The 10,921-nt window shown below is 52.9% G+C and overlaps 4 protein-coding genes across 4 annotated transcripts; 2 read left to right on the plus strand and 2 right to left on the minus strand.

Annotated features, from left to right (window-relative positions):
* Positions 1 to 120: 120 nt before the first annotated feature.
* HD553DRAFT_339576 (uncharacterized protein) lies at positions 121 to 2,331 on the plus strand (the record flags this gene model as incomplete). The annotated part of the gene is made up of 6 exons (XM_046182456.1): positions 121 to 446; positions 558 to 660; positions 831 to 1,731; positions 1,791 to 2,027; positions 2,091 to 2,161; positions 2,221 to 2,331. The coding sequence occupies 6 exons, from the start codon at positions 121 to 123 to the stop codon at positions 2,329 to 2,331; spliced, it is 1,749 nt and encodes a 582-aa protein (XP_046039404.1).
* Positions 2,332 to 2,446: 115 nt separating this feature from the next.
* HD553DRAFT_339577 (uncharacterized protein) lies at positions 2,447 to 5,718 on the minus strand (the record flags this gene model as incomplete). Its single annotated transcript, XM_046182457.1, has 5 exons — positions 2,447 to 2,633; positions 2,709 to 3,605; positions 3,661 to 3,781; positions 3,869 to 5,468; positions 5,530 to 5,718. The coding sequence occupies 5 exons, from the start codon at positions 5,716 to 5,718 to the stop codon at positions 2,447 to 2,449; spliced, it is 2,994 nt and encodes a 997-aa protein (XP_046039405.1).
* A 655-nt stretch (positions 5,719 to 6,373) lies between these two features.
* Positions 6,374 to 7,408, minus strand: HD553DRAFT_327933 (thioredoxin-like protein; the record flags this gene model as incomplete). The annotated part of the gene is made up of 4 exons (XM_046181844.1): positions 6,374 to 6,480; positions 6,583 to 6,991; positions 7,069 to 7,143; positions 7,229 to 7,408. The coding sequence occupies 4 exons, from the start codon at positions 7,406 to 7,408 to the stop codon at positions 6,374 to 6,376; spliced, it is 771 nt and encodes a 256-aa protein (XP_046039406.1).
* A 278-nt stretch (positions 7,409 to 7,686) lies between these two features.
* Positions 7,687 to 9,235, plus strand: HD553DRAFT_164988 (imidazoleglycerol phosphate dehydratase). The gene is made up of 5 exons (XM_046176851.1): positions 7,687 to 7,893; positions 7,980 to 8,165; positions 8,292 to 8,376; positions 8,541 to 8,640; positions 8,820 to 9,235. The coding sequence occupies exons 1-5, from the start codon at positions 7,747 to 7,749 to the stop codon at positions 8,920 to 8,922; spliced, it is 621 nt and encodes a 206-aa protein (XP_046039407.1). The 5' UTR covers positions 7,687 to 7,746; the 3' UTR covers positions 8,923 to 9,235.
* Positions 9,236 to 10,921: the final 1,686 nt, after the last annotated feature.

The following is a 10,921-nucleotide window of genomic DNA, read 5'->3' on the forward strand; positions in this document are numbered from 1 at the left end:
TTTTTTGGGCAACGACCAACAAGGTCGATATGCTTTCGAGCAGCGAGCAGTCTTGACCACCTCTTTGCCTTTGCAAGTCGATAGAATCGCAGCACACATACAATAGATCCAATAGAGAACATGTCGCTCGTGCGGCCGTTGTTCGGCCATCGAATACCTCGCACCGGACGATACGTCCCCAAGACCCTGTCTCAACAAGCTCGTCACCTCAGCAACAACCACAACCACAACAAAGACACCGATGCACCTCTACCTCTCAACAGCGCCCGACCTCGTAGCTCACGATCTCGCGGTCACAAGGCGGGTATCTACGTAGCCTCGACTATACTGGCTTCCCTCGGGTGGCTCGCCTGGGATGCCTCCGCATATCCTCAGTATTCTCGCTCTGAGCATCCGGACGTCCTCTTGCAGTCGATGAAGTTTGGGGACTTGGTGAAGAGCTACCTGTGAGTCTGACGAAACGCCGTCGACGTAATCCCTGTCGGAGAGATTCATCCCGGTCGCTGAACATCTCCTCTGTTAATGTTGTGCGTGATATGTCGATGACGGTATGATAGGGCGTTCAGCTACCTCTCGATCACTCCCATCTTCGAACCCGACGAATCGTCTCTCCTGGCCCCGATCACCCGGCGCTTGACAGCTCTGGCAACATCTCATCAGGTCAGCAGCCTCAATACCACCATCGTTATGATCACTACACTCCAATCAAACCCTCTCGAACGGGATCCTGTTTTTCTTTTCCTCGATCTGACCTAATCTGATCTGATTCGCTATCGCAACCCCGTCCCGCACTACCAACCGACGTCAAACCCATAAAACAACAACCCCAGTTCGGCACTGGCGAGACCTTGCGAGAAGTCTTCGAACTAGCCACCTCTCTCAACGAGAAACATGGTATCGGAGCCCTCATCTCGTTCCCCTGCCCTGCTCCGCTTGTTGCAAGTTCAAGTTCAGGTTCAAGTTCACCTCCCGATCAAGATCAAGATCGAGATCGAAATGCCGAACAAGAATCCGAAGCGCAAGAAGAGAGCAGACGGGCACGAGCTACCGCTTACAAGGACGAGATCTTCCGAGTCGTAGATCTCGCTCGAGATTACAAACATGAACATGCAAGTGAAAGTGAACGTCGATCCGGCCCCGGGTCCGAAACCTCAAGGAAGGAGGGTCGATTGGGGATCATGTTCAGATTCTCTGGGTTGTTGCCTGATCCCGAGGTCTTGACGCGTCGGTCGGAAAGGTTGACCGAAGAACGAGACAAGGCGTTGTCGTCGTCTTCGGTATCATCGTCATCTTCGCCGTTGTTGTCATCACCTCTACGAGAAAACCGACAATCAGCTCTAAGTCTGAAGGTTCGGGAAGGCGACTGGGAGAGGCTCTGGTCCATCGATCAATCCAACGGCTGGCAGAACATCCGGGACGTCTTCGTCCTCGATGACGCTTACGAGGCCGTCCGAGAGTTAATTCAGAAGTCGAAAACCATCGGTTTGGACGTCTACATCGACCGTGAAGACCGCGATCACACGGGCGACGCGGGATATAAAGAGAAACAGTCCTCGGTCGATGTCCTGGTCGACAAGTTGATGAGCGAATTCAATAAATCCGAAGCTGGCCTGCCGGTGGTACATGTCGCCATGAAAGCGAGCTCGGCCGTGGATGGCAGGAAGATCATTGGCCAGATGGAGCGGGCGGAGGAGGCTGGATATTCCCTCGGTCTGAAATTGGATCAAGAAGGTAAGCTCTGGACAAGCCTTGATCCTACCTCTTCCCGCGTCTCAAAGGCGAGATTGCAGACGGGATGACAGACCATAGGATCGACGGTCCTGACGAGTATCGCACGATCGTGCATCGAGTCTTGCAAACGACGCAAGAGCGACAACAAGCCAAGTCAGCGGTCCATACCGCGATCAAGCCTTTGTTCATCACGCACGATCAAGACAGCGTCGACCAAATTCGGGACGACCTTGCGCAAATGCAATGGCCCGACAGGAACCGGATCGCAGCTCTGGTCAGTGTAGGCCAAGAATTCGGTACGTTCCAGAAGGCTTGACTGAACGTTGCATTTTTCTTGCTAAGATAAATCGTATCGATAGGACATAGAGATGATATGAGCAGTAAACTTTTACATGCTGTCAAGGCCGACGAGATGGCTCATGTGATCAAAGTATGTTCAACGCCAACCGCGTGGCTATCCGTCTTTGTTCTGACGAATCTCTTTTCTAGGTCTTGTTGCGTAAGGGGAAAGCAGGATATATTGGACGATGGGGCAAAGTTCATGGTGTCGAGCGGAGTCGCCTGGCCAGTGAGATCTTTCAACGAATATCTCCAGTGTGATTGTCGATTGGGCTTGCTCGTTCGTATATTCATCGTTGTGCATGCTACTAGTGCATGATCAAACAATCAGCACAATGGACACAGATTGCAATAAAGACGATTCTTACACTCTGTGCTATCCCATGACCGACTCAGCATCGGAAGTGTCCTCCTCCATAGACATCGCAGAATCGTCGTCCGAGATGCTACGCGAATTGTCAGTCATCTTTACGTCTTCGGCTGACTCCTCACCAGCCTCTGTCTGGCCGGTGTTGGCGGCCTGATCCTGTGTAGCCTTGGTCGAGCTGCTAGGTTGAGAGGTACTGCAAGGTGTAGCAAGCGAAGAGTTGTGCAGTCGTTAATTTTCCGCTTGTCGTGCGGCATGTGCATTCACATACTGATCGGCAAACATGCCGTAGCTACCGAGCCTGAAACGGTATTCAAGCTCTGCTTGAGGTTTCCCAACGTTTTTTGGCTTCGAGACCGTAGCAGCATAGCCTATGAAGCCTTTCAAGGCTTGGCGAGTAGGTTCATCAAACAATCGGATCATGGGAAATCGGTCTTCCGCCCTGCCGCCGAGGAAAACGCTAAGCATATTGCCCTTCTCATGATATTCGGTCCAGTCGGGTAAAGCCAGATTGAAGAAGAGACACAAGCTCAAAGCCGAGGGGTCCGGATCGATGGTCTTTGCAAAGTCGATGTTTTGCATAGCCGCCAATCCTACTCTGTCATCCACCTTGATTTGGACGAGCACGAACCACAGCTTGGAAGGGTCGACCTTGTCATTTGGACCGGGCCTCTTGATCCCACCGAGATACGCTGCAAAGAGGATATCCCAGCCACCTTGGTTGTTGATGCCGACCGCTGCAGCTTCACGTGAAAATAATTCGAGGAGATGCCGCTTCCTCAACGGTTTTTCGCGGGTGAATTTTCGACCCAACCGCACGAAGTGAGTCACGTTGATCCATGACTGCGCTTTCCTTTCTTCGTATATCTGAGGAAGCGGATGCTTGCCATAGAGCGAATCGAGAAAACAACCCAGATTGATCAGGTTCACTTGTTGAGGGTGAGAAGGACGCGTAGGGTCGACCGGCAACTGGCTTGCTACTGCATCGATTGCGATCATCATGATCAACCAGATGTACGTCTCACCGTTCTCTCCTATATTAAGAACGCCAGTTTGCTGGTTGTTCCGTATGGAGTGAATGGCTGCTTTCCAGTAAGAGAATGGTGCCTTCAGAGATTCTCCCGGTGAACCGTACAGTTGTGTCCGTTGTCGCCAGGCCGCTGCAAGACTAAAGTGAAGTGTTCAATTGATGATCTTCTGCTCGGAAGCATTGTGGAGCGCACCTCATGATGGGTTCCGAAGGGACATTGGTGTATACGATATCTCCATGGGAGGCGAATCCGGTGATACAGCGGAGGTGCTGCGTAATTTGAGTTTGAATAAAGCTTTCAGTATTTTCCAAACCTGATAGGAAGAAGGCAAAAAGCATCTCGATGAGACGGCCATCGATAACAAGTCGCCATCTGATCTTTCGGGCACGGAAATACTGACCTTGGAGCCCAACAACATGCAAAGGCAAACGCGACATTGCGAGTGCCAGAATCTCATTCTCGTCGGCTTCCGGCTTGCAGCCCATCTTCCTCACAACATGGCTCAAGCCTATACCAGCAACGCTCGAGTCGTCACCCTGTCCAGCTTGATAGACCTTACCATTCCAGAGGGGTCGACCCATGTAGCGTATCAGGTCGAGCATCTCGCTGTGCGTAAGCTGCTTCTCTCCTTGAAGGAATGCGCGATAATGTTGGTACGTGTCCTCCTGTATAAGTTGGATGTCATGCGAGATCACCAAGTGCGGCTGGCAAGGACGTTTCTCGCCCGTCGTCATCCGGAAAGAGGAAGGTACGACCGTTGGTCTCGTCACGTGGGCTAGTTTAGTGTTCATGCCTATAAGCAATAGTCGCAACGGAGAATCGGTCAAAAGGCTCATCACCCGTGAGGCAGGGGTGAGCAGATCCGAGAAGCCATCGAACTCGTCCAAAGCTACGTGGAAATAGCGGAAAGGCTCGGAAGCGGAAGTCGCTTCAAGATTCTCCTCGATACTCGCGACTAAAGGCGCGAGCGCTCTCATGACCGAAATGCGAAAATGGGCTTCTCCTGCGTTGAAGTAGACTTCGGCAGGAGGCTCGATGTATCCAAACTTTCCGCTGCCCGCTTCGAACTCCTGTGCGAGCATGGCGATGCTTCTGATCAACGATGACCGACTCGGTGAGGCGACCTTCGAGGTTTCAGACATGTTCGAAGACTCATCTAGCTTTGGATTAGTATGGGAGGTGGAAGTGGGGCTGCGATAGCCAGCAACGATGCCGTCAGTGAACTCGGAGCGCAGTCGCTCGACGATCCGAGACCACTCGTAATTGTTCGGTTTGGCCGCAGATATCTTCAATGTTTTCACAGTTTCGTTGAAACGCTCTCGGAACAGCCGAACCGTCGCTGCCAGTAACGATGCGAATCGAAGGTGCTTGCTCCACTCGATCCACCGAGATTCGCGTTTCTTAGCCAGCGCTTTCGGCGTGGTTGGATACGGGAGTTTGAGAAATTCGTAGATAGGCTTGTCTTGCTCGGGCAAGGAAGAAAACCAGTTCGGAGCCTCAGGCTCCCTGATGCATAGCAGGATACCGGGAGCGTGGTCGGTCAGCTTGACGACCGTGCGAGTCTTCCCCACGCCAGAGCTCTGTAGTATAGGAAATACGGCTGCATAGCTTTCCTTGTTTGCACTGAAAGCGCTGAGCACCCCGTGAAGTATCTGATCGGCCGAACCGACGTATGGCCTGGAAAAATCCTCCTCCAAGGGAAGAAGCCGCTGTTTAGGCTCCCCTAAAGCGGCGGAAGAGGTGGTGATGGCGGCAGTCCAGGCAGCTTCCAGGATCTGCTCGATCGATCTCTTGTCTTCGAAAGGTGTGTTCAGGACCGTTCGCACGATGTCGATATCGATCTCGATCTTGATCGCGGCGGTCTCGGTGGGAGGTAAAAGCTCACAGACGTCGTCGTCGTTCATGAGCCTAAGGAGGGCGTGCAGCCATGTCGGTAACGCTGCTTCCGGTGTGACATCTCGCTTGTTCGTAAGCCACTTGACTATGTGGTCGCGTACGATCTGATGGGTGGATAAGTTCAGGTCAGCAGTGAGAAAGATCAGACTTGTTGCCTGAGCTTACGCAGTCGTCTCTGCTCATGTAGAGCCGCGCTGTGTTGAGCCGCTTCAAGATTTTGTCGGGAGGATCTCCCATAGCTGTCGGGTTGGACAACTGGAACATCTTCTCTTTCCAAGCCGGAAAGTCCTCGTCGTCTCCTCCTTTCTCCAAAGCGACGATCTCCTTGACCCAGGATTCCATGGTGAATTCCATGTTGGTACTGGTACCTGTCATTCCTTTTCGAGGTCGTTTGAATCGAAAGGGGGTTCAGGTGATGAGAATGGATGACGATGGACTGAACGAGTTGACAATCCGAGTGATCTGCCGCCGAATCAGCCTAGACGATGGCGATGTGATGGTCGGAGAGGTAGGGACGAGGACGATCGAATGCTCAGATAGGTGAGGGAACGGTAGTAAGTAGTAGTTGATGTATAGTAGTAGTGGCAAAGGCGTGTGATATGATCGTGACGAAGATGAAAATCATGATGATGATATGATGATGAAGATTGATGGAGATGATTCAGTCAACCCCCGATATACAGACGAGGTGGTCGCATATCTCAGAACAACGCATATGCGAAATCGACTCGACCTCTACGGGGGCAATCTCACGTACAGTCTACCGAGGGAGGGCTTCCTTTCCAGCCTTCAGTACGCTTCAAATCGTAAGCATCCCCGCAGACACAAGTACAACAAGTACCGACGGGGAGCTCCCACACCGTCACACCGGAAAACATCACGAAGAGCGCGTTTACGGACCATACGCTCTAGATTCTATCGCTTGCATCGACCGCACACCCCCCCTCCCGTCATCGAACGACATACACATAAGCCGCCACGCTAGCCCCATCCATCCATCCTCGGGGGCTCAATCGGTAGAGTTGTACATCTCGTCCCATTCTCCACTCTCCAGCGAATCCTTGAAGATGTCCAATCCGCCGATCAGCTCGCCGTTGAGGATCACTTGAGGGAACGCTGTCAAAAAAAGGCGAGACCAGGTCGATCGACGTATCAGCGGTCCGTTCACCCTCCACGGATCTCCATCGAGAAAGACCAAGACGAAGACCAAGGACTCACTCGGCCAATCGTTCATCTTCTTCAATCCCTCCCTGACAGCCTGATCGCTGAGGATATCATACCAAGCGAACTCGACCCCCCGTTCCCTTAACAACCCGACGATCTGTCTACTGAACCCGCACTTGGGCGCGCTGGGGTTCCCTTTCATGAACAAGACGACCTTGTGTCGGTTCATCAGCGTGGTACAACGGGCTTCGAGCTGTTCGTCCGTCTCGGTCCCATAAGGCGGGATCGAGTTCGAGTTCGAAGTGGATGAGGCGTCCGGGACAGAGGTAGGAGGTGCGATAGGAGATTTCGTGGTAGAGCTCAATGGTGTGGGGATCGAGTTGGAAGATGAAGAGTGTTGTTCGATGAGTTGAAGGAGGAGGGGAGCGTTCGAACCGGCATGTCGGGCGAGGAGAGTGTGTCCCTGTGTCGAGGTGTGGATGGGTTATGATCAGATATAGACACTTGTGATGGTAGTTAGTTGAGAACCAGACAACTCACCCTGAGGATGAGGAAAGTGGGCACTTCCTCGATATCAAACGAATCGGCAATCTCGTCCTGCACATCCGCCTCGATCTAGAACGACGGAGAACGAGATCATCAGCGTCGCCTCTTCACGACGCTACCCCATCACTCCCCGATCAGACTCTACGACGCTCACCATGAGGAACAAAACGTCCTTGTACTTTTCGCTCGCCTCCTTGACGACCTCGTTCATCTTCTCACAAGGCTGCGCCCATGTCGCCCAGAAATCGAGCACCGAGACCTTGTTCAGGTCGCGGGAGAGGACGTCCTTGAACTGTTCCGGCGAGTCGATCGTCAAGAGGTTCGAAGATGACATGGCGAGGCGAGGTAGGCTGATAAGTCTGTATGTTATGTATAAGATAGAAAGGTAGATGTATCTCGTGTTTCTCGGGGTGTCTGATTATCTCTCTCTAGCTTGATCTCTTTGCTTGATCATCGTCCGGGTCTGTGTCTGGAATGGCAATAACGCATAAACGAGCTTGGATGACGAGAGAGATGTTGCGTGTTATGCGTTATGAACGCCTCAACGAAAGTTCAGAGATCTCTCGGCTCAACATCCTCGACTTCAATTACATTACAGCTACAGCCTTCTCCCCCGTCAGACGCGTCTGAAGACCTATAAACTTACACCTCAAACCTCGACCTACCACCAAAATGTCCTCCGATCTTGCCATCCGAACCGCCACCGTCTCGCGAGAGACCTCGGAGACGAGCATCAAGTGTACCCTCACGCTCGACGTCGTACCGGGCGTCCACAAGCAAGAGATCAACGTCTCTACCGGTATCGGTTTCCTCGATCACGCAAGTCCCTCTACACCTCGAGATTGAATCTTTCTTCAAGTGGAAATGAACTGATGTGAAAACGTACCTTGTCCGCCGAAATCTAGATGTTCACCGCGCTCGCCAAGCACGGTCAGATGTCGCTCGACCTGCAGTGCAAGGGGGATCTTCACATTGACGACCACCATACGGCCGAAGACTGCGCTCTGGCCCTCGGAGAGGCGTTCAAGAAGGCTCTGGGTGAGCGAAGGGGGATCAGGAGGTACGGGAGCGCTTATGCCCCGTTGGACGAGGTGAGTCGCGAGGCTCGATCGGAATCGCAATCGGATTTGAATCTACGGCATTCTTGATCCGGGTATACAAGGCTGACTCGAGACTGTACCTTCGTTTGTTGATTTGTGCCTTCGATCGACATGTAGGCATTGTCCAGGGCCGTCATCGATATCTCTTCCCGACCGTACTTCGTCTCGGACCTACCTTTTACCCGGGAAAAGATCGGTGATCGTGAGCCTAAACCTCTGCTCTCTCCCCCCTTCACTCGTCTGCTTGATGCATCTTGGCACTGACCGCCCTCACTTCTCACACATATACCTGCGTTGACTCTGTTTAACCTCGTTCTGTATAAACACGCTGTCTTTCGTATATAATCCGGGACCCGAACCACAAAGTCTCCACCGAGATGATCCACCACCTGCTCGAATCCTTCGCTTTCGCCGCCGGGGTCACGCTGCACGTAGACTCGATCAGGGGGAAGAACAACCATCACATGTAAGTTGAGTGAACACAGCATAACACCGGGCACGGCTCCCGATTTCCCTTTCCATCCGGTGTCAGACGTGATTTTTTCCGAATACGAGCTGATGATCGGCTTCATCCCGTTTGAACCTATTCCACCCTCCCCCTCTTTTCTCTTCAATGACTTACGATGTAAACGTGAACTTATACAGCGCCGAGTCCGCTTTCAAGGCCCTGGCTCTGGCTATCCGACAGGCTATCGAGCGGACGGGCGGGAACGACGTTCCGAGCACCAAGGGGGTTTTGGCGCACTAGAGGACCCAGCATTTACAGGCTACAGGCTACAGTGGACGTATGTACATGGTTTAGGGCAGGACTCTCTTCGCTATCTATCGTTATGCAGAGAGACGTCACCACACCGGTCTTTCGTGCAGCTTGAAAGAGGGGGAAATGACATCTGATCGTATACTCGTTCATCGTTCGTCAGACTAGTTTAAAGCCATCGTCTACTCTAGTTGAAGAAGCGCAAGCACGGAGAAGGCCCATAGGCGGGAAAGCGAAGAACCCTCGCTACGCCGACCCGACCCCGCCTCACTCGTCATCCCCACCATAATCCTCATCCTCGCTGCTACTCCCACTTCCACTCCCGCTCTCCCTCTCCCTCTCCTCCTCGGCCCTCCTCTCCTGGTAATACTCTTCCCTATCGCTTTCGTCCTCCCCGCTAAGCAACAACCCCGCACCGAGACCGACGGCTCCGGCTCCGGCGGCGACGAACATGAGATTCTTCTTGTCCTCTTTCTCCTTGTCCTTGTTGTCGGTAGGGTGCGCCATGGGTCTACGATACAGACCACATCGCATTGATTGCACCATAGCAAGGGGGAAAGAAAGACCGGGGACGAAGGTGCGACAAAAAGCAGGTCAGCGAACGATCTCACCACCATCACGTCCACAGTCTCGACAAAACAATCCCCGATCGACGACCAAGACTCACCCTTGAGCGTAACCCCCATGAGCGTCTTGGGTCATCATCACCCCACCCCCTTGTCCGATCTGCATGCCCCTGAAGCCGTCCCCTAACCCGGCGTCCGAAGTGGGCCCACCGGTAGTGATCGCTCCGAATCCTTGACAGAGACCTACGACGGCCTGCAAGTTGATATAGAGCGCTAGATCAGCTTTTTGCTTTTTCTCTTTTTTGGCCAAGCGCGAGTTCTTCTTCCTAAACTCGAAACCATAAGAACCCTGAAACTCGCCTTCAAGATCTTGACCTCGGTCTCCAACCTGACCCTCTGTTCCAAGTCAAAAGTCGGTACGTGCGCGAGGTTCTGTTCGGCCTGATAGAGCTGGGTGGAGAATGTCTGCGAGAGGGAGGTTGCGGTCCGAGAACGGATCTGGGATTCCAGGTTGGCTGTGTTGTGGCGGTAGGAGTTGCCGTAGCGTTGACGGAGGCGATGGGTAGATGGTTGGATGTGAATGTTGAAGGTTGAGGGTGCGGTGTGGTACGAGTGGGAGGTGGAGGTGGTGGCGAAGCAGGAAAGATACGAGGTCGAAGAGGTATACCGACGATGGGAAGGTTCGATCTCGAAGTTAGCTCCGAACTACCCAGCACTTGGGTAAATCTCTCTCGACTTACGATCCGAATACCCTTGTCCTTGAGCTCCCATATCCATATAACCAGCTCCACCTCTCCCCTGATGATACCCCGCCGCATGTCCGTACCCCGGCTGTCCTTGACCTTGACCTTGATCATATCCTCCACCATACCCATGCCCTTGTCCTTGAATCTGTCCGTATCCCTGTCCTTGTCCTTGCCCACCGTACTGATCTCCTCCTCCATACATCCCCTGGGGCGCACCTTGAACTTGAGCTTGAGGCTGGTACCCTTGTTGCTGCTGGTACCCCCCAGCATGAGGATCGACGGGTTTGGCGGCGTTGTCGTCGTCCAGCTTGCTGATCAGTTTATCGAGGAACCCCATGTTTGCGTCAAATTCGGTGTATCTTCAAAAGGGTTCGTTCGTGAAGAAGGGGGATCTCGATGGAGGTAGGGTGGTCGAGGTGATATGTAGCTGGTAGTGATGCGGGATGATGTCGATCGTTGGCTCGTTGGTGTATGTCCGAAAGTATGAATTGACGCTTCCGATTGTCTTCAACGAGTGGAATGACACGAAATTCCTTACCCACGAGGTGGCGAGGTGGCAAGGTTCTTTCTCTTTCTCTCTTTCCCTGGGTTATTATATATATCTTCGCAGCCATCCCCTTCCTCCGACTCCCTTGTCCCCCAAGTCCGTTGATCTTACTGTGTTTTTTCGCAGCAACA

Source organism: Filobasidium floriforme (genome assembly GCF_021052385.1).
Source record: "Filobasidium floriforme strain CBS 6241 chromosome Unknown HD553scaffold_3, whole genome shotgun sequence".
In the NCBI taxonomy this organism is placed as follows: domain Eukaryota; kingdom Fungi; phylum Basidiomycota; class Tremellomycetes; order Filobasidiales; family Filobasidiaceae; genus Filobasidium; species Filobasidium floriforme.

What these genes read in the sequence shown, in the direction of transcription:
- HD553DRAFT_164988 (XM_046176851.1), top strand. Translation starts at nt 7,747, where the DNA reads ATGTCCTCCGATCTTGCCATCCGAACCGCCACCGTCTCGCGAGAGACC. An exon ending in CCGGGAAAAGATCGGTGATC is followed by an intron (nt 8,377 to 8,540) that starts GTGAGCCTAAAC and finishes CGAACCACAAAG; the next exon opens with TCTCCACCGAGATGATCCAC. An exon ending in GGGAAGAACAACCATCACAT is followed by an intron (nt 8,641 to 8,819) that starts GTAAGTTGAGTG and finishes GAACTTATACAG; the next exon opens with CGCCGAGTCCGCTTTCAAGG.